At 42.0% G+C, this 19,910-nt stretch overlaps 1 protein-coding gene across 1 annotated transcript; it reads left to right on the plus strand.

Annotated features, from left to right (window-relative positions):
• The first annotated feature begins 15,806 nt into the window (after positions 1–15,806).
• Positions 15,807–18,608, plus strand: serp2 (stress-associated endoplasmic reticulum protein family member 2). Its single transcript, XM_079617830.1, has 3 exons — positions 15,807–16,035; positions 18,241–18,313; positions 18,422–18,608. Exons 1-3 carry the CDS (start codon positions 15,952–15,954, stop codon positions 18,460–18,462), a joined length of 198 nt encoding a protein of 65 aa, XP_079473956.1. The 5' UTR covers positions 15,807–15,951; the 3' UTR covers positions 18,463–18,608.
• The last annotated feature ends 1,302 nt before the right edge of the window (positions 18,609–19,910 follow it).

Here is a 19,910-nt window from a genome sequence, read left to right on the forward strand (position 1 = left end):
AGCACGTTTGTTCTTCTGCAAGAACCAATGAGGTTCATTCTCGTGTTACGCAGCACGTTTGAGCTTCTGCAAGTACCAAAGAGGTTCATTCTCGTATTACGCAGCACGTTTGTTCTTCTGCAAGAACCAATGAGGTTCATTCTTGTGTTACGCAGCACGTTTGTTCTTCCGCAAAGAACCAATGAGGTTCATTCTCGTGTTACGCAGCACGTTTGTTCTTCCGCAAAGAACCAATGAGGTTCATTCTTGTGTTACGCAGCACGTTTGTTCTTCCGCAAAGAACCAATAAGGTTCATTCTCGTGTTACGCAGCACGTTTGTTCTTCTGCAAGAAACAATGAGGTTCATTCTCGTGTTACGCAGCACGTTTGTTCTTCCGCAAAGAACCAATGAGGTTCATTCTTGTGTTACGCAGCACGTTTGATCTTCTGCAAGAACAATGAGGTTCATTATCGTGTTACGCAGCACGTTTGATCTTCTGCAAAGAACCAATGAGGTTCATTCTCGTGTTACGCAGCACGTTTGAGATTCTACAAGAACCATTGAGGTTCATTCTCGTGTTACGCAGCACGTTTGATCTTCAGCAAGAACCAATGAGGTTCATTATCGTGTTACGCAGCACGTTTGATCTTCTGCAAGAACCAATGAGGTTCATTCTCGTGTTACGCAGCACATTTGATCTTCCGCAAAGAACCAATGAGGTTCATTCTTGTGTTACGCAGCACGTTTGATCTTCCGCAAAGAACCAATGAGGTTCATTCTTGTGTTACGCAGCACGTTTGATCTTCCGCAAAGAACCAATGAGGTTCATTCTTCTGTTACACAGCACATTTGATCTTCTGCAAGAACCAATGAGGTTCATTCTCGTGTTACGCAGCACGTTTGATCTTCAGCAAGAACCAATTAGGTTCATTCTCGTGTTACGCAGCACGTTTGATCTTGAGCAAGAACCAATGAAGTTAATTATCGTGTTACGCAGCACGTTTGATCTTCTGCAAGAACCAATGAGGTTCATTCTCGTGTTACGCAGCACGTTTGAGATTCTTCAAGAACCAATGACGTTCATTATTGTGTTACAAAGCACGTTTGAGATTCTTCAAGAACCAATGACGTTCATTCTTGTGTTACGCAGCACATTTGAGCTTCCGCAAGAACCAATGAGGTTAAGTCTTGTTACGCAGCACGTTTGATCTTCTACAAGAACCAATGAGGTTCATTCTCGTGTTACGCAGCACGTTTGATCTTCCGCAAAGAACCAATGAGGTTCATTCTTGTTACACTGCACGTTTGAGGTTCATTCTTGTGTTACACTGCACGTTTGAGCTTCAGCAAGAACCTATGAGGTTCATTCTAGTGTTACGCAGCACGTTTGATCTTCCGCGAAGAACCAATGAGGTTCATTCTTGTGTTACGCAGCACGTTTGATCTTCTGCAAGAACCAATGAGGTTCATTCTTGTGTTACGCAGCACGTTTGATCTTCCGCGAAGAACCAATGAGGTTCATTCTTGTGCTACGCAGCACGTTTGATCTTCTGCAAGAACCAATGAGGTTCATTCTTGTGTTACGCAGCACGTTTGATCTTCCGCAAAGAACCAATGAGGTTCATTCTTGTGTTACGCAGCACGTTTGATCTTCCGCAAAGAACTAATGAGGTTCATTCTTGTGTTACGCAGCACGTTTGATCTTCTGCAAGAACCAATGAGGTTCATTATCGTGTTACGCAGCACGTTTGATCTTCCGCAAAGAACCAATGAGGTTCATTCTTGTGTTACGCAGCACGTTTGCTCTTCTGCAAGAACCAATGAGGTTCATTCTCGTGTTACGCAGCACGTTTGATCTTCTGCAAGAACCAATGAGGTTCATTCTCGTGTTACGCAGCACATTTGATCTTCTGCAAGAACCAATGAGGTTCATTCTTCTGTTACGCAGCACGTTTGATCTTCTGCAAGAACCAATGAGGTTCATTCTTGTTACCCAGCACGTTTGATCTTCCGCAAGAACCAATGAGGTTCATTCTTGTGTTACGCAGCACGTTTGATCTTCCGCAAAGAACCAATGAGGTTCATTCTTGTGTTACGCAGCACGTTTGATCTTCCGCAAAGAACCAATGAGGTTCATTCTTGTGTTACGCAGCACGTTTGATCTTCCGCAAAGAACCAATGAGGTTCATTCTCGTGTTACGCAGCACGTTTGAGATTCTACAAGAACCAATGAGGTTCATTCTTGTGTTACGCAGCACGTTTGTTCTTCTGCAAGAACCAATGAGGTTCATTATCGTGTTACGCAGCACATTTGATCTTCTGCAAGAACCAATGAGGTTCATTCTCGTGTTACGCAGCACATTTGAGCTTCTTCAAGAACCAATGAGGTTCATTATTGTGTTACGCAGCACGTTTGATCTTCCACAAAGAACCAATGAGGTTCATTCTTCTGTTACGCAGCACATTTGACCTTCTGCAAGAACCAATGAGGTTCATTCTTGTTACGCAGCACGTTTGATCTTCCGCAAAGAACCAATGAGGTTCATTCTTGTGTTACGCAGCACGTTTGATCTTCCGCAAAGAACCAATGAGGTTCATTCTTCTGTTACGCAGCACATTTGATCTTCTGCAAGAACCAATGAGGTTCATTCTTGTTACGCAGCACGTTTGATCTTCTGCAAAGAACCAATGAGGTTCATTCCTGTGTTAAGCAGCACGTTTGATCTTCCGCAAAGAACCAATGAGTTTCATTCTCGTGTTACGCAGCACGTTTGATCTTCCGCAAAGAACCAATGAGGTTCATTCCTGTGTTAAGCAGCACGTTTGAGATTCTACAAGAACCAATGAGGTTCATTCTCGTGTTACGCAGCACGTTTGATCTTCCGCAAAGAACCAATGAGGTTTATTCTCGTGTTACGCAGCACGTTTGAGCTTCAGCAAGAACCAATGAGGTTCATTCTTGTGTTACGCAGCATGTTTGATCTTCCGCAAAGAACCAATGAGTTTCATTCTCGTGTTACGCAGCACGTTTGAGATTCTACAAGAACCAATGAGGTTCATTCTCGTGTTACGCAGCACGTTTGATCTTCCGCAAAGAACCAATGAGGTTTATTCTCGTGTTACGCAGCACGTTTGATCTTCAGCAAGAACCAATGAGGTTCATTCTTGTGTTACGCAGCACGTTTGATCTTCCGCAAAGAACCAATGAGGTTTATTCTCGTGTTACGCAGCACGTTTGATCTTCCGCAAAGAACCAATGAGGTTCATTCACATGTTACGCAGCACGTTTGAGATTCTACAAGAACCAATGAGGTTCATTCTCGTGTTACGCAGCACGTTTGATCTTCCGCAAAGAACCAATGAGGTTTATTCTCGTGTTACGCAGCACGTTTGAGCTTCAGCAAGAACCAATGAGGTTCATTCTTGTGTTACGCAGCACGTTTGATCTTCCGCAAAGAACCAATGAGGTTTATTCTCGTGTTACGCAGCACGTTTGATCTTCCGCAAAGAACCAATGAGGTTTATTCTCGTGTTACGCAGCACGTTTGAGCTTCAGCAAGAACCAATGAGGTTCATTCTCGTGTTACGCAGCACGTTTGATCTTCCGCAAAGAACCAATGAGGTTCATTCTTGTGTTACGCTGCACGTTTGAACTTCTGCAAGAACCAATGAGGTTCATTCTCGTGTTACGCAGCACGTTTGATCTTCCGCAAAGAACCAATGAGGTTCATTCACATGTTACGCAGCACGTTTGAGCTTCTGCAAGAACCAATGAGGTTCATTCTCGTGTTACGCAGCACGTTTGAGCTTCTGCAAGAACCAATGAGATACATTCTCGTATTACGCAGCACGTTTGTTCTTCCGCAAAGAACCAATGAGGTTCATTCTCGTGTTACGCAGCACGTTTGAGCTTCTGCAAGAACCAATGAGGTTCATTCTCGTGTTACGCAGCACGTTTGTTCTCTTCCGCAAAGAACCAATAAGGTTCATTCTCGTATTACGCAGCACATTTGATCTTCTGCAAGAACCAATGAGGTTCATTCTCGTGTTACGCAGCACGTTTGTTCTTCTGCAAGAACCAATGAGGTTCATTCTCGTGTTACGCAGCACGTTTGAGCTTCTGCAAGTACCAAAGAGGTTCATTCTCGTATTACGCAGCACGTTTGTTCTTCTGCAAGAACCAATGAGGTTCATTCTTGTGTTACGCAGCACGTTTGTTCTTCCGCAAAGAACCAATGAGGTTCATTCTCGTGTTACGCAGCACGTTTGTTCTTCCGCAAAGAACCAATGAGGTTCATTCTTGTGTTACGCAGCACGTTTGTTCTTCCGCAAAGAACCAATAAGGTTCATTCTCGTGTTACGCAGCACGTTTGTTCTTCTGCAAGAAACAATGAGGTTCATTCTCGTGTTACGCAGCACGTTTGTTCTTCCGCAAAGAACCAATGAGGTTCATTCTTGTGTTACGCAGCACGTTTGATCTTCTGCAAGAACAATGAGGTTCATTATCGTGTTACGCAGCACGTTTGATCTTCTGCAAAGAACCAATGAGGTTCATTCTCGTGTTACGCAGCACGTTTGAGATTCTACAAGAACCAATGAGGTTCATTCTCGTGTTACGCAGCACGTTTGATCTTCAGCAAGAACCAATGAGGTTCATTATCGTGTTACGCAGCACGTTTGATCTTCTGCAAGAACCAATGAGGTTCATTCTCGTGTTACGCAGCACATTTGATCTTCCGCAAAGAACCAATGAGGTTCATTCTTGTGTTACGCAGCACGTTTGATCTTCCGCAAAGAACCAATGAGGTTCATTCTTGTGTTACGCAGCACGTTTGATCTTCCGCAAAGAACCAATGAGGTTCATTCTTCTGTTACACAGCACATTTGATCTTCTGCAAGAACCAATGAGGTTCATTCTCGTGTTACGCAGCACGTTTGATCTTCAGCAAGAACCAATTAGGTTCATTCTCGTGTTACGCAGCACGTTTGATCTTGAGCAAGAACCAATGAAGTTAATTATCGTGTTACGCAGCACGTTTGATCTTCTGCAAGAACCAATGAGGTTCATTCTCGTGTTACGCAGCACGTTTGAGATTCTTCAAGAACCAATGACGTTCATTATTGTGTTACAAAGCACGTTTGAGATTCTTCAAGAACCAATGACGTTCATTCTTGTGTTACGCAGCACATTTGAGCTTCCGCAAGAACCAATGAGGTTAAGTCTTGTTACGCAGCACGTTTGATCTTCTACAAGAACCAATGAGGTTCATTCTCGTGTTACGCAGCACGTTTGATCTTCCGCAAAGAACCAATGAGGTTCATTCTTGTTACACTGCACGTTTGAGGTTCATTCTTGTGTTACACTGCACGTTTGAGCTTCAGCAAGAACCTATGAGGTTCATTCTAGTGTTACGCAGCACGTTTGATCTTCCGCGAAGAACCAATGAGGTTCATTCTTGTGTTACGCAGCACGTTTGATCTTCTGCAAGAACCAATGAGGTTCATTCTTGTGTTACGCAGCACGTTTGATCTTCCGCGAAGAACCAATGAGGTTCATTCTTGTGCTACGCAGCACGTTTGATCTTCTGCAAGAACCAATGAGGTTCATTCTTGTGTTACGCAGCACGTTTGATCTTCCGCAAAGAACCAATGAGGTTCATTCTTGTGTTACGCAGCACGTTTGATCTTCCGCAAAGAACTAATGAGGTTCATTCTTGTGTTACGCAGCACGTTTGATCTTCTGCAAGAACCAATGAGGTTCATTATCGTGTTACGCAGCACGTTTGATCTTCCGCAAAGAACCAATGAGGTTCATTCTTGTGTTACGCAGCACGTTTGCTCTTCTGCAAGAACCAATGAGGTTCATTCTCGTGTTACGCAGCACGTTTGATCTTCTGCAAGAACCAATGAGGTTCATTCTCGTGTTACGCAGCACATTTGATCTTCTGCAAGAACCAATGAGGTTCATTCTTCTGTTACGCAGCACGTTTGATCTTCTGCAAGAACCAATGAGGTTCATTCTTGTTACCCAGCACGTTTGATCTTCCGCAAGAACCAATGAGGTTCATTCTTGTGTTACACAGCACGTTTGATCTTCCGCAAAGAACCAATGAGGTTCATTCTTGTGTTACGCAGCACGTTTGATCTTCCGCAAAGAACCAATGAGGTTCATTCTTGTGTTACGCAGCACGTTTGATCTTCCGCAAAGAACCAATGAGGTTCATTCTCGTGTTACGCAGCACGTTTGAGATTCTACAAGAACCAATGAGGTTCATTCTTGTGTTACGCAGCACGTTTGTTCTTCTGCAAGAACCAATGAGGTTCATTATCGTGTTACGCAGCACATTTGATCTTCTGCAAGAACCAATGAGGTTCATTCTCGTGTTACGCAGCACATTTGAGCTTCTTCAAGAACCAATGAGGTTCATTATTGTGTTACGCAGCACGTTTGATCTTCCACAAAGAACCAATGAGGTTCATTCTTCTGTTACGCAGCACATTTGACCTTCTGCAAGAACCAATGAGGTTCATTCTTGTTACGCAGCACGTTTGATCTTCCGCAAAGAACCAATGAGGTTCATTCTTGTGTTACGCAGCACGTTTGATCTTCCGCAAAGAACCAATGAGGTTCATTCTTCTGTTACGCAGCACATTTGATCTTCTGCAAGAACCAATGAGGTTCATTCTTGTTACGCAGCACGTTTGATCTTCTGCAAAGAACCAATGAGGTTCATTCCTGTGTTAAGCAGCACGTTTGATCTTCCGCAAAGAACCAATGAGTTTCATTCTCGTGTTACGCAGCACGTTTGATCTTCCGCAAAGAACCAATGAGGTTCATTCCTGTGTTAAGCAGCACGTTTGAGATTCTACAAGAACCAATGAGGTTCATTCTCGTGTTACGCAGCACGTTTGATCTTCCGCAAAGAACCAATGAGGTTTATTCTCGTGTTACGCAGCACGTTTGAGCTTCAGCAAGAACCAATGAGGTTCATTCTTGTGTTACGCAGCATGTTTGATCTTCCGCAAAGAACCAATGAGTTTCATTCTCGTGTTACGCAGCACGTTTGAGATTCTACAAGAACCAATGAGGTTCATTCTCGTGTTACGCAACACGTTTGATCTTCCGCAAAGAACCAATGAGGTTTATTCTCGTGTTACGCAGCACGTTTGATCTTCAGCAAGAACCAATGAGGTTCATTCTTGTGTTACGCAGCACGTTTGATCTTCCGCAAAGAACCAATGAGGTTTATTCTCGTGTTACGCAGCACGTTTGATCTTCCGCAAAGAACCAATGAGGTTCATTCACATGTTACGCAGCACGTTTGAGATTCTACAAGAACCAATGAGGTTCATTCTCGTGTTACGCAGCACGTTTGATCTTCCGCAAAGAACCAATGAGGTTTATTCTCGTGTTACGCAGCACGTTTGAGCTTCAGCAAGAACCAATGAGGTTCATTCTTGTGTTACGCAGCACGTTTGATCTTCCGCAAAGAACCAATGAGGTTTATTCTCGTGTTACGCAGCACGTTTGATCTTCCGCAAAGAACCAATGAGGTTTATTCTCGTGTTACGCAGCACGTTTGAGCTTCAGCAAGAACCAATGAGGTTCATTCTCGTGTTACGCAGCACGTTTGATCTTCCGCAAAGAACCAATGAGGTTCATTCTTGTGTTACGCTGCACGTTTGAACTTCTGCAAGAACCAATGAGGTTCATTCTCGTGTTACGCAGCACGTTTGATCTTCCGCAAAGAACCAATGAGGTTCATTCACATGTTACGCAGCACGTTTGAGCTTCTGCAAGAACCAATGAGGTTCATTCTCGTGTTACGCAGCACGTTTGAGCTTCTGCAAGAACCAATGAGATACATTCTCGTATTACGCAGCACGTTTGTTCTTCCGCAAAGAACCAATGAGGTTCATTCTCGTGTTACGCAGCACGTTTGAGCTTCTGCAAGAACCAATGAGGTTCATTCTCGTGTTACGCAGCACGTTTGTTCTCTTCCGCAAAGAACCAATGAGGTTCATTCTCGTATTACGCAGCACATTTGATCTTCTGCAAGAACCAATGAGGTTCATTCTCGTGTTACGCAGCACGTTTGTTCTTCTGCAAGAACCAATGAGGTTCATTCTCGTGTTACGCAGCACGTTTGAGCTTCTGCAAGTACCAAAGAGGTTCATTCTCGTATTACGCAGCACGTTTGTTCTTCTGCAAGAACCAATGAGGTTCATTCTTGTGTTACGCAGCACGTTTGTTCTTCCGCAAAGAACCAATGAGGTTCATTCTCGTGTTACGCAGCACGTTTGTTCTTCCGCAAAGAACCAATGAGGTTCATTCTTGTGTTACGCAGCACGTTTGTTCTTCCGCAAAGAACCAATAAGGTTCATTCTCGTGTTACGCAGCACGTTTGTTCTTCTGCAAGAAACAATGAGGTTCATTCTCGTGTTACGCAGCACGTTTGTTCTTCCGCAAAGAACCAATGAGGTTCATTCTTGTGTTACGCAGCACGTTTGATCTTCTGCAAGAACAATGAGGTTCATTATCGTGTTACGCAGCACGTTTGATCTTCTGCAAAGAACCAATGAGGTTCATTCTCGTGTTACGCAGCACGTTTGAGATTCTACAAGAACCAATGAGGTTCATTCTCGTGTTACGCAGCACGTTTGATCTTCAGCAAGAACCAATGAGGTTCATTATCGTGTTACGCAGCACGTTTGATCTTCTGCAAGAACCAATGAGGTTCATTCTCGTGTTACGCAGCACATTTGATCTTCCGCAAAGAACCAATGAGGTTCATTCTTGTGTTACGCAGCACGTTTGATCTTCCGCAAAGAACCAATGAGGTTCATTCTTGTGTTACGCAGCACGTTTGATCTTCCGCAAAGAACCAATGAGGTTCATTCTTCTGTTACACAGCACATTTGATCTTCTGCAAGAACCAATGAGGTTCATTCTTGTTACGCAGCACGTTTGATCTTCTGCAAAGAACCAATGAGGTTCATTCCTGTGTTAAGCAGCACGTTTGATCTTCCGCAAAGAACCAATGAGTTTCATTCTCGTGTTACGCAGCACGTTTGATCTTCCGCAAAGAACCAATGAGGTTCATTCCTGTGTTAAGCAGCACGTTTGAGATTCTACAAGAACCAATGAGGTTCATTCTCGTGTTACGCAGCACGTTTGATCTTCCGCAAAGAACCAATGAGGTTTATTCTCGTGTTACGCAGCACGTTTGAGCTTCAGCAAGAACCAATGAGGTTCATTCTTGTGTTATGCAGCACGTTTGATCTTCCGCAAAGAACCAATGAGGTTCATTCTTGTGTTACGCAGCACGTTTGATCTTCCGCAAAGAACCAATGAGGTTCATTCTCGTGTTACGCAGCACGTTTGAGATTCTACAAGAACCAATGAGGTTCATTCTTGTGTTACGCAGCACGTTTGTTCTTCTGCAAGAACCAATGAGGTTCATTATCTTGTTACGCAGCACGTTTGATCTTCTGCAAGAACCAATGAGGTTCATTCTCGTGTTACGCAGCACATTTGAGCTTCTTCAAGAACCAATGAGGTTCATTATTGTGTTACGCAGCACGTTTGATCTTCCGCAAAGAACCAATGAGGTTCATTCTTCTGTTACGCAGCACATTTGATCTTCCGCAAAGAACCAATGAGGTTCATTCTTGTGTTACGCAGCACGTTTGATCTTCCGCAAAGAACCAATGAGGTTCATTCTTGTGTTACGCAGCACGTTTGATCTTCCGCAAAGAACCAATGAGGTTCATTCTTCTGTTACGCAGCACATTTGATCTTCTGCAAGAACCAATGAGGTTCATTCTTGTTACGCAGCACGTTTGATCTTCTGCAAAGAACCAATGAGGTTCATTCCTGTGTTAAGCAGCACGTTTGATCTTCCGCAAAGAACCAATGAGTTTCATTCTCGTGTTACGCAGCACGTTTGATCTTCCGCAAAGAACCAATGAGGTTCATTCCTGTGTTAAGCAGCACGTTTGAGATTCTACAAGAACCAATGAGGTTCATTCTCGTGTTACGCAGCACGTTTGATCTTCCGCAAAGAACCAATGAGGTTTATTCTCGTGTTACGCAGCACGTTTGAGCTTCAGCAAGAACCAATGAGGTTCATTCTTGTGTTATGCAGCACGTTTGATCTTCCGCAAAGAACTAATGAGGTTCATTCTTGTGTTACGCAGCACGTTTGATCTTCCGCAAAGAACCAATGAGGTTCATTCTTGTGTTACGCAGCACGTTTGATCTTCCGCAAAGAACCAATGAGGTTCATTCTCGTGTTACGCAGCACGTTTGAGATTCTACAAGAACCAATGAGGTTCATTCTTGTGTTACGCAGCACGTTTGTTCTTCTGCAGGAACCAATGAGGTTCATTATCGTGTTACGCAGCACATTTGATCTTCTGCAAGAACCAATGAGGTTCATTCTCGTGTTACGCAGCACATTTGAGCTTCTTCAAGAACCAATGAGGTTCATTATTGTGTTACGCAGCACGTTTGATCTTCCGCAAAGAACCAATGAGGTTCATTCTTCTGTTACGCAGCACATTTGACCTTCTGCAAGAACCAATGAGGTTCATTTTTGTTACGCAGCACGTTTGATCTTCCGCAAAGAACCAATGAGGTTCATTCTTGTGTTACGCAGCACGTTTGATCTTCCGCAAAGAACCAATGAGGTTCATTCTTCTGTTACGCAGCACATTTGATCTTCTGCAAGAACCAATGAGGTTCATTCTTGTTACGCAGCACGTTTGATCTTCTGCAAAGAACCAATGAGGTTCATTCCTGTGTTAAGCAGCACGTTTGATCTTCCGCAAAGAACCAATGAGTTTCATTCTCGTGTTACGCAGCACGTTTGATCTTCCGCAAAGAACCAATGAGGTTCATTCCTGTGTTAAGCAGCACGTTTGAGATTCAGCAAGAACCAATGAGGTTCATTCTCGTGTTACGCAGCACGTTTGATCTTCCGCAAAGAACCAATGAGGTTTATTCTCGTGTTACGCAGCACGTTTGAGCTTCAGCAAGAACCAATGAGGTTCATTCTTGTGTTACGCAGCACGTTTGATCTTCCGCAAAGAACCAATGAGGTTTATTCTCGTGTTACGCAGCACGTTTGAGATTCTACAAGAACCAATGAGGTTCATTCTCGTGTTACGCAGCACGTTTGATCTTCCGCAAAGAACCAATGAGGTTTATTCTCGTGTTACGCAGCACGTTTGAGCTTCAGCAAGAACCAATGAGGTTCATTCTTGTGTTACGCAGCACGTTTGATCCTCCGCAAAGAACCAATGAGGTTTATTCTCGTGTTACGCAGCACGTTTGATCTTCCGCAAAGAACCAATGAGGTTTATTCTCGTGTTACGCAGCACGTTTGAGCTTCAGCAAGAACCAATGAGGTTCATTCTCGTGTTACGCAGCACGTTTGATCTTCCGCAAAGAACCAATGAGGTTCATTCTTGTGTTACGCTGCACGTTTGAACTTCTGCAAGAACCAATGAGGTTCATTCTCGTGTTACGCAGCACGTTTGATCTTCCGCAAAGAACCAATGAGGTTCATTCACATGTTACGCAGCACGTTTGAGCTTCTGCAAGAACCAATGAGGTTCATTCTCGTGTTACGCAGCACGTTTGAGCTTCTGCAAGAACCAATGAGATACATTCTCGTATTACGCAGCACGTTTGTTCTTCCGCAAAGAACCAATGAGGTTCATTCTCGTGTTACGCAGCACGTTTGAGCTTCTGCAAGAACCAATGAGGTTCATTCTCGTGTTACGCAGCACGTTTGTTCTCTTCCGCAAAGAACCAATGAGGTTCATTCTCGTATTACGCAGCACATTTGATCTTCTGCAAGAACCAATGAGGTTCATTCTCGTGTTACGCAGCACGTTTGTTCTTCTGCAAGAACCAATGAGGTTCATTCTCGTGTTACGCAGCACGTTTGAGCTTCTGCAAGTACCAAAGAGGTTCATTCTCGTATTACGCAGCACGTTTGTTCTTCTGCAAGAACCAATGAGGTTCATTCTCGTGTTACGCAGCACGTTTGTTCTTCCGCAAAGAACCAATGAGGTTCATTCTCGTGTTACGCAGCACGTTTGTTCTTCCGCAAAGAACCAATGAGGTTCATTCTTGTGTTACGCAGCACGTTTGTTCTTCCGCAAAGAACCAATAAGGTTCATTCTCGTGTTACGCAGCACGTTTGTTCTTCTGCAAGAAACAATGAGGTTCATTCTCGTGTTACGCAGCACGTTTGTTCTTCCGCAAAGAATCAATGAGGTTCATTCTCGTATTACGCAGCACGTTTGAGCTTCAGCAAGTACCAAAGAGGTTCATTCTCGTATTACGCAGCACGTTTGTTCTTCTGCAAGAACCAATGAGGTTCATTCTCGTGTTACGCAGCACGTTTGTTCTTCCGCAAAGAACCAATGAGGTTCATTCTTGTGTTACGCAGCACGTTTGTTCTTCCGCAAAGAACCAATGAGGTTCATTCTTGTGTTACGCAGCACGTTTGATCTTCCGCAAAGAACCAATGAGGTTCATTATCGTATTACGCAGCACGTTTGAGCTTCCGCGAAGAACCAATGAGGTTCATTCTCGTGTTACACAGCACGTTTGAGCTTCTGCAAGAACCAATGAGCTTCATTCTTGTATTACGTTTGTTCTTCTGCAAGTACCAAAGAGGTTCATTCTCGTATTACGCAGCACGTTTGAGCTTCTGCAAGAACCAATGAGGTTCATTCTCGTGTTACGCAGCACGTTTGTTCTCTTCCGCAAAGAACCAATTAGTTTCACAATCTCTTTATGGACTTTTTGAAGCGTTTAAGTGGTAGTTGCGTGGCTGTCAATGGATTAACAGAAAGCTCTCAGATTTCATCAAAAATATCTTTATTTGTGTCCCAATGATGAACAAATGTCTTATGGGTTTGGAACAACATTAGGGTGAGTAATTAATGACTGATTTTTCATTTTTGGGTGAACTAACCCTTAAAATTTACACAGGAAGCTGATCAACGTAACTGGGAGCAGGTGAGGACTAATCATTTCTGATATATATTGTTTGAAAGGACATTACACCCATTCATTCTTTAAAAATCAGGGTCTTTAAATTTCAATCTGTTCACAGTACAAATAGATTGTGTATCATTTGTGCTTCAGAAGACTTTAAATATACTAGTTGAGTGGTATGGATTTATTTCATGCTATACCTTTATGTCCTTAATTAATCTTGAACCATTTGGACGCCATTGAATTTCATTTGTATTTTCCACAGAAGAAAGAAAGTCAAACAGGGTTGGAAGGACACAAGGTTGAGTTTTCATTTTTCGGTGAACTGAAGGTTGTTGAAGGATATTTGCAATAATGTAAATTGAGATGGTGTGCCAAGCCCATACAGGCGTATAAAGTACTGTTCATTACCTCAGTGTTGTTTATATCCACCATTCATTTTAATAGCATATCCATCTGATTCTATGTAAATTATGACACATGTATATGACTCAAGCTATCCATGATGATTATCTCTCCTCCTGTTTTCCATACCCTAATATTATTCGGTGAATACACTGTCTTCCCCACACAGATTTAGTTAGAGAATAATTGGACGAGTAATTTAGGAGTAATAAGATCTGAATCTAGGTCAGACATTTCCTCGCACTTTTTTGGCTCAGGGATTTAAAATGCGGCTGCGCCGGCACTGACTCTCAGGAGTTTGCTTGGAGTGTTAAAAATAAATAAATAAAATAAACAAAGACTTTTGTGTTTCTCGTGATGGTTAATATTTGAAAACGCAAACCCGTCTTATAGTACATTGTTCTGGCACCTGACACAGAGGGACACTGTGCTGAGGATACGTGAGGAGGAGGGAAAAGAGGATGCCCACTTGTGAATTAGAGAGTGAATGTGCCAATTTGTATGTACAAATGTGTGTGAGGGAAAGCAAAGGAGAGGGAAAGAGAAACCCTTGTGGTAGAAAAAAATAAATAGTATTTCAAGCTCAAACAGATGGAGTTAAACCAGCCATTGAGGTGACATGGTTAAAGCTTTACTTCCTTAACCTTTTTGCTATGGTCACACAACAGGACTCACTACGTCCTCTTTTCTTGACTTTTTAACCATCACTCGTCTGAAAATCAGAACAGCAATGCATCTTCCGTCCTTAAAATCAAATGAAAAGACTTCTTATGAATGCTGTCTGCTGTTATCAAATTTCTGGTGAATGGGTGTGCTATTTGCCAGCAGTGTTTATATTTTATGGATCAGTTTCGTTATTAGTATGCACCTCGGTTCTCCTGTGTTGTGGTATGTGCTACGGTCACATTAAAAGGTGAAGGAATGCAGAAAGTCAGTGCAGTGCAGCTGTGAAACACGGTTGTGACTCAGCATGCCCTTGAGAACATTTGTGATATATAACATGTAACATATAAGAATAAATATAAACTCAAAATAATCATTGCTCAAAGCTTAAGAATATACTGATTACTATTTACTGTGTTAAAAAGATGTAGTGTTTATGCTCTGAGGGACTTGGAGATTAATTACACAAGAGATAAAGCAAATATGTGTGCGTCAGAACATCTCAAAAGAATGTCAGGCACAATACTGCGCAGCTATTTGCACAATGTGGCATTTTGCACGGCTGGCTGAGTCTTGAACACAGCAGAAATGGAAAGTGCACCGTGGACCCGCTTCACAACATGCGTTGTAATGTGAAATGTGAGCCCAGCGAACGCCTGAGCTCTTTGCATTGAAGGTGTGCGCTGCTGTGCACAACCCCCTTGATGCAGTTGCTAAGCAACCACTTTATCGCCTTGTAGGACCTGTGCCCGTGGCAACCTCGTATCTGACTAACTGGCACCAACTCAAAAATACTGCAAGAATAGGGCATTATTCACATTGACAGTTGTGGGGAAACTCAGGAAAGCACTGTACTCCCTAAAGAATGAAAAAGACATGGAAAAGTCCACTGCAACTTAAAGTTACTTTGGGAATAACATTTTTGGAAGACTTGAAGGAAATCTACATGCTTAGAACAGAGAATAAACAGCTTCAATCCACTAATAACAGACAACATCCAACTTGGACCAGCTTTGGCCATCCTAAAAACAGCTAAACTCATTGTAGACCAGCTAGTGACCATCCTAGATAAGCATTAACCAGCTTGATCCAGCTAGTGGCCGTCTTGGACCTGCTCATAACCAGCTTTGTTCAGTTGTGACCATCTTGGACTAGCTAATAATGACCATTCAGGAACAGCTATGATCCAGTGACCAGCTTATATGATGTGTGACCAACTTTAACCAGCCATGACCATCCTAAAAATAGCTATAACCGTTTTGGACCAGCTAGTGACCATCCTAAGCATTGACCAGCTTGGCCCAGCTAGTGATTATCTTAGACCGGCTAATAATTTTCGACTATGACCAGCATGGTCCATCTAGTGACCAGCTTGGGCTAGGGAGCTTATACCTGCTAATAACTTAGACCAGCCAGTGACCAGTTTGACTGGTACAGCTAATAAACAGCTAGATGCAACCATGTTCCAAAACAAATACCAGTTTCAGCTGGATTTCCCAGCAGGGAATAACATGTTTATTTAGTTCTCATATAGGCTATTATTGTTATTATTATTATTAATAATAATAATTAGTAGCCTATTATTCATAATTCTCATCAAACTAACCGTTAGAGTGTGACAAATCAAGGTTTTAAGTTCACTTGTGAATAAAAAATATCAAGGAAAAGCATAAATGTGTGCAGTTCAATGGAGAGATGGAGCTGGGCTAAAGCGCGAGCGCGTCCCTCCAGACGTTATTAGTCTACATGGAGGCGCACTTCCGTCCCGCATAAATCGGTATAGGGGAGCAGGTGCAGGGAAGGGGACTGAAGCATCACCTCAGATAAAGCAATATATTTGATTTACTGTAGCGGTTAATTTATACATATACGCTGGCTCGGAAGATGGTAGCAAAACAAAGAATCCGTATGGCAAACGAGAAGCACAGCAAAAACATCACTCAGAGGGGGAACGTGGCGAAGACCCTGGTAAGACGGTCGCTTGTCGTCTGTGTAAACGTAAACGAATGATGCTCGTGTCATTTATGTATGGATTTCGTTTTTAATGTGCATGATTTGGGGTTATCATGACTCATTTCGAAGCCATTATCTGTTTTATCGATGGTTTTATTCAAACATAGGCGAGTGCAAGTCTAATTCTTCTTCACCTAGTAATATTTTCAGTATCGGGGATCATCTGAAATTAGGCTTAATTAGCATGCAGCGTAAACGTGCTATTGTTTTACATAATCACAATCTGCTCAATAAGCTTTATTGAGTCACTATATGATGCTAACCAGATTTAGTTAACGTTGACGCCTGTGTTGTTGCCATGGCTACAGTTGTAGCCTACAAACTGATGACAGATGCACATAACTAATCTGACCATTGGTGACCCTCCCTTGTAAAGGTGCAGTTTAACCGGGTCACTGCATCTGTCATAGGCATCAATGAAATAATTTTGACCCGTATGGCAAGCTGTATTTACTGTGAGAATGTGGCATGGGTTAATGCTTGATGAAGATCCATGATGAAGTATGTTAATGAGTGTTTCGGCCATAATGACAGAATATGATAGTGATTATTAAAGGGATAGTTCACCCTTAATACTATCCCTTTAACATGTCTTAAGTTATGTGGATCAGTTTACAAGCGACTTTGTTTACAAGGATACTTGCAGAGACATAATTTTGCGTACGTGTCCGTTCAAAAAAGACAAGAAAGAGAACTGAATTATGTGTTCATATATAAATACATACAGGGGTTTATCAGTGAAACTGAAACACTGGCCAATATTGTGTTTGGCGGTTTCACGGCTACATACAATCTTCACTGATTTTACGTTTCATCAGTAAGAGCCGAGTGTGAAGATTGAATTAGCAGAGCAATAGCAGAGCTGTAGATCAAATATTGCAATCCACACAACATAATGGGAGACACATCAGAGTTCAAAAGAGGATACATGTGATGGTGTCCGCGTCTCGCTGGCTCATCTGTGACCAGGACAGCAACTCTTTGTGGGTTATCGAGAGCTGTGGGATCCAGGGTAATGTCGGGATACTAACATACAGGACGACCCACATCCAACAGGAGTAACTGTCGACTCAAGAGGAAGCTCTCTGAAAGAGAAGTCCAGGTACTAACACATATTCAAAAAAACATAAAACCACAGCTGTCCAACTCACTGCAGAATTAAATGTGTCTCGACTCGACGCCAAAACTGTTCACCAGAGTCAATATTCAAGGTCGGGCTGCTATAGTCAAACCTTGGTTTCAATGCTGCCAACTGCAGATTTAGGGCTGTGGACAGAAACATGTATTGTTCTCTGATGAGTCCACCTTCACTGTCTTTCTCACATCCGTGTGTTACGGTGTGGAGAAGATCCAGAGAGGCTCAACACCTGGACTGTTGCTGCCCAGAGTGAAGCACATGCTGGATCAGTGATGGTTTGGCCTGCAATATCATGATGGCATTTCCTTCTGTTCTGCCAAGGACTATCAAACCATTCTGGAGGACAATGTGCACCTAATGTTTCAAACATTGTACATGTATCAGTGTGATAAAGCACCAATACACACAGCATGTGACAGAATGCTTTGATGAACATGAAAGTGATGTTGAACATCTCCCGTGGCCTACACAGGCACCAGATCGAAATATTTTTGAGCCACTTTGGGATATTTTGTCTGGAAACTTTTTCCTCCACTAGCATCACATATGAGCCTGGCCACTGTTCTGGAAGAGGAACGGCTCAAAATCCCTCTGGCCACTGTGAAGGACTTGAATCTGTCATTCTCAGGACGAATTGATGCTGTATTGGGCCCAAAAGGAGGCCCTACACCATACGAATACATTATTGTGGCCTAAAACCAGGTGTTTCAGTTTCATTCTCCAACCCCTGTATGTAAAGATAAATGGATATTAGATAAAGCTTTTTGGCATGATGCCCAAAACATCTTGATGCACAAAAATAATTGTGTGTATGGACCACTGATCTATATAACATATAATGACATTAATGACAATGTCGATCAGCGGTATGGACAAATCAACAAGTCTTCAGGTGTTTTTCTTTTTGTTACTGTGACATTATGTAGACATTTGTGTCATGTGTAAACAGATACCACAGCTTTGTTTTGTTTCTGAAATATATCTTTTTTATTTATTAAACACTTCAACTTCCACTGTCTCAGCGACCGCAGGAGGAGAGATATCCGGTGGGGCCATGGCTTCTGGCACTCTTTGTATTTGTTGTCTGTGGATCAGGTAATATTACAGTTTGAATTTTTATTTTTAGATTAAATGTGTTGATTGTGGTTCCTGTTTGTGTAATAATAGTCTGATTCTGTCATTTTTTTTCTTGCTCGGTTTCAGCCATTTTTCAGATAATTCAAAGTATCCGAATGGGAATGTGAGTCCCGGTGTTCTTCACACACCCTGCCCTACACCTGAATGAGATTGTTGGTGTGATTGGATACAATCTGCAGGAAGACTGGAAGGTGGACGTCGTCCTCTGTGTGGGTCAGAGGCTTGTATGCTGAGCTGGATCTAGTGTACAGAACTACATGACATTGTCACACATGTTTACAGTGTCCCTGGATGAAGGGAACACGTGCTTTTCTACGGAACCATTGTTGACGCATCTTATTTTTTTTGTCATATTTATGTGTGATTGATGATTGCCATGATCTATTTCTCTATTTAACCGTGTTTGCGTGAGCCTTTTTCAAATAAACGTCAAACACATTTGGATAATGCCTCATAAACATTTCGCTTTTTTAAAAGCAGTTCAAAACTTTTTGTCATTTTATCTTTTTTATAAATGTAAACAGTCATGAATGTTACTTACAGTAGATTATGATTTTTCACGTAATTTTACAGCACTTTTTGAAAGAGATAGTTCACCCAAAAATTAATATTCTGTCATTTACTCACCCTCAAGTTGTTTCTTTCTTCTGCTGAACACAAAAGAAAATATATTTTGAAGAATGTTTGTTGTCAGACAGTTGACGGTTGCCATTGACTTCCATAGTATTTTTAGTTTTCTTAACAACTGTTTGGTTAACAACATTCTTCGAAATATCCTCTTTTGTGTTCAACAGAAGAAAAATAATATATGTTTGGAACAACATGAGGGTGATACAATAACGTAATTTTTTTTGGGTGAACTACCCTTGAAGTTTATGCGTCTCCTGGATTTCAAACTGTAACCTTTTTTGACTCTTCCTCCTTTTTCTTTGAACATCAGTTTTGTCCTTAAGAAAACATGGATAAACTGGAGGAATCATTTTAAATTCAATCGTTTACATTTTTCAAGCATTATAAAGAGGGACTTATTTAGTTAAGAAGCTTGTTAAATTCCTGTTACATAGCCATTATTTATGGTATAGGTAAACGATTAAATTATACACAGTACAATGAAGGCCAATAAAATAATGCAATTTGACATTTACTATGAAATCAGCATGAAATGAAAATCAAAATGTTCTAAATCCATGTTATTGATCTTATTGTGAACGATTAATCTATGCATGTTTTATTTTTCAAACTTTTTATTTGATCTCGCAATTTTTAAATGGAAATATAACTCAATCTTCCAGTGAAAACGACATTAGATTGACACTTTATTTTACAATAATCTGTTACACTCTATCGGTCTATACTTCCGTTTCATAACGTCTTCAGGAAACAATGATTTGAACTTGACTGCCGCTGCTCGGCCAACTAACATCTGAACTGAAAAACAGAAGAACTCACCGCGTCCCCGCACTATGATAAACCCTGGCAAGCGTTTCTAGTTTATTCAGAAGTGCGGTTGAATGAATGCACCTGGCATGCCACACAAGCTAAAGCGTCTCAATGA

Source organism: Phoxinus phoxinus (assembly GCF_949152265.1).
Source record: "Phoxinus phoxinus genome assembly, chromosome: 7".
In the NCBI taxonomy this organism is placed as follows: domain Eukaryota; kingdom Metazoa; phylum Chordata; class Actinopteri; order Cypriniformes; family Leuciscidae; genus Phoxinus; species Phoxinus phoxinus.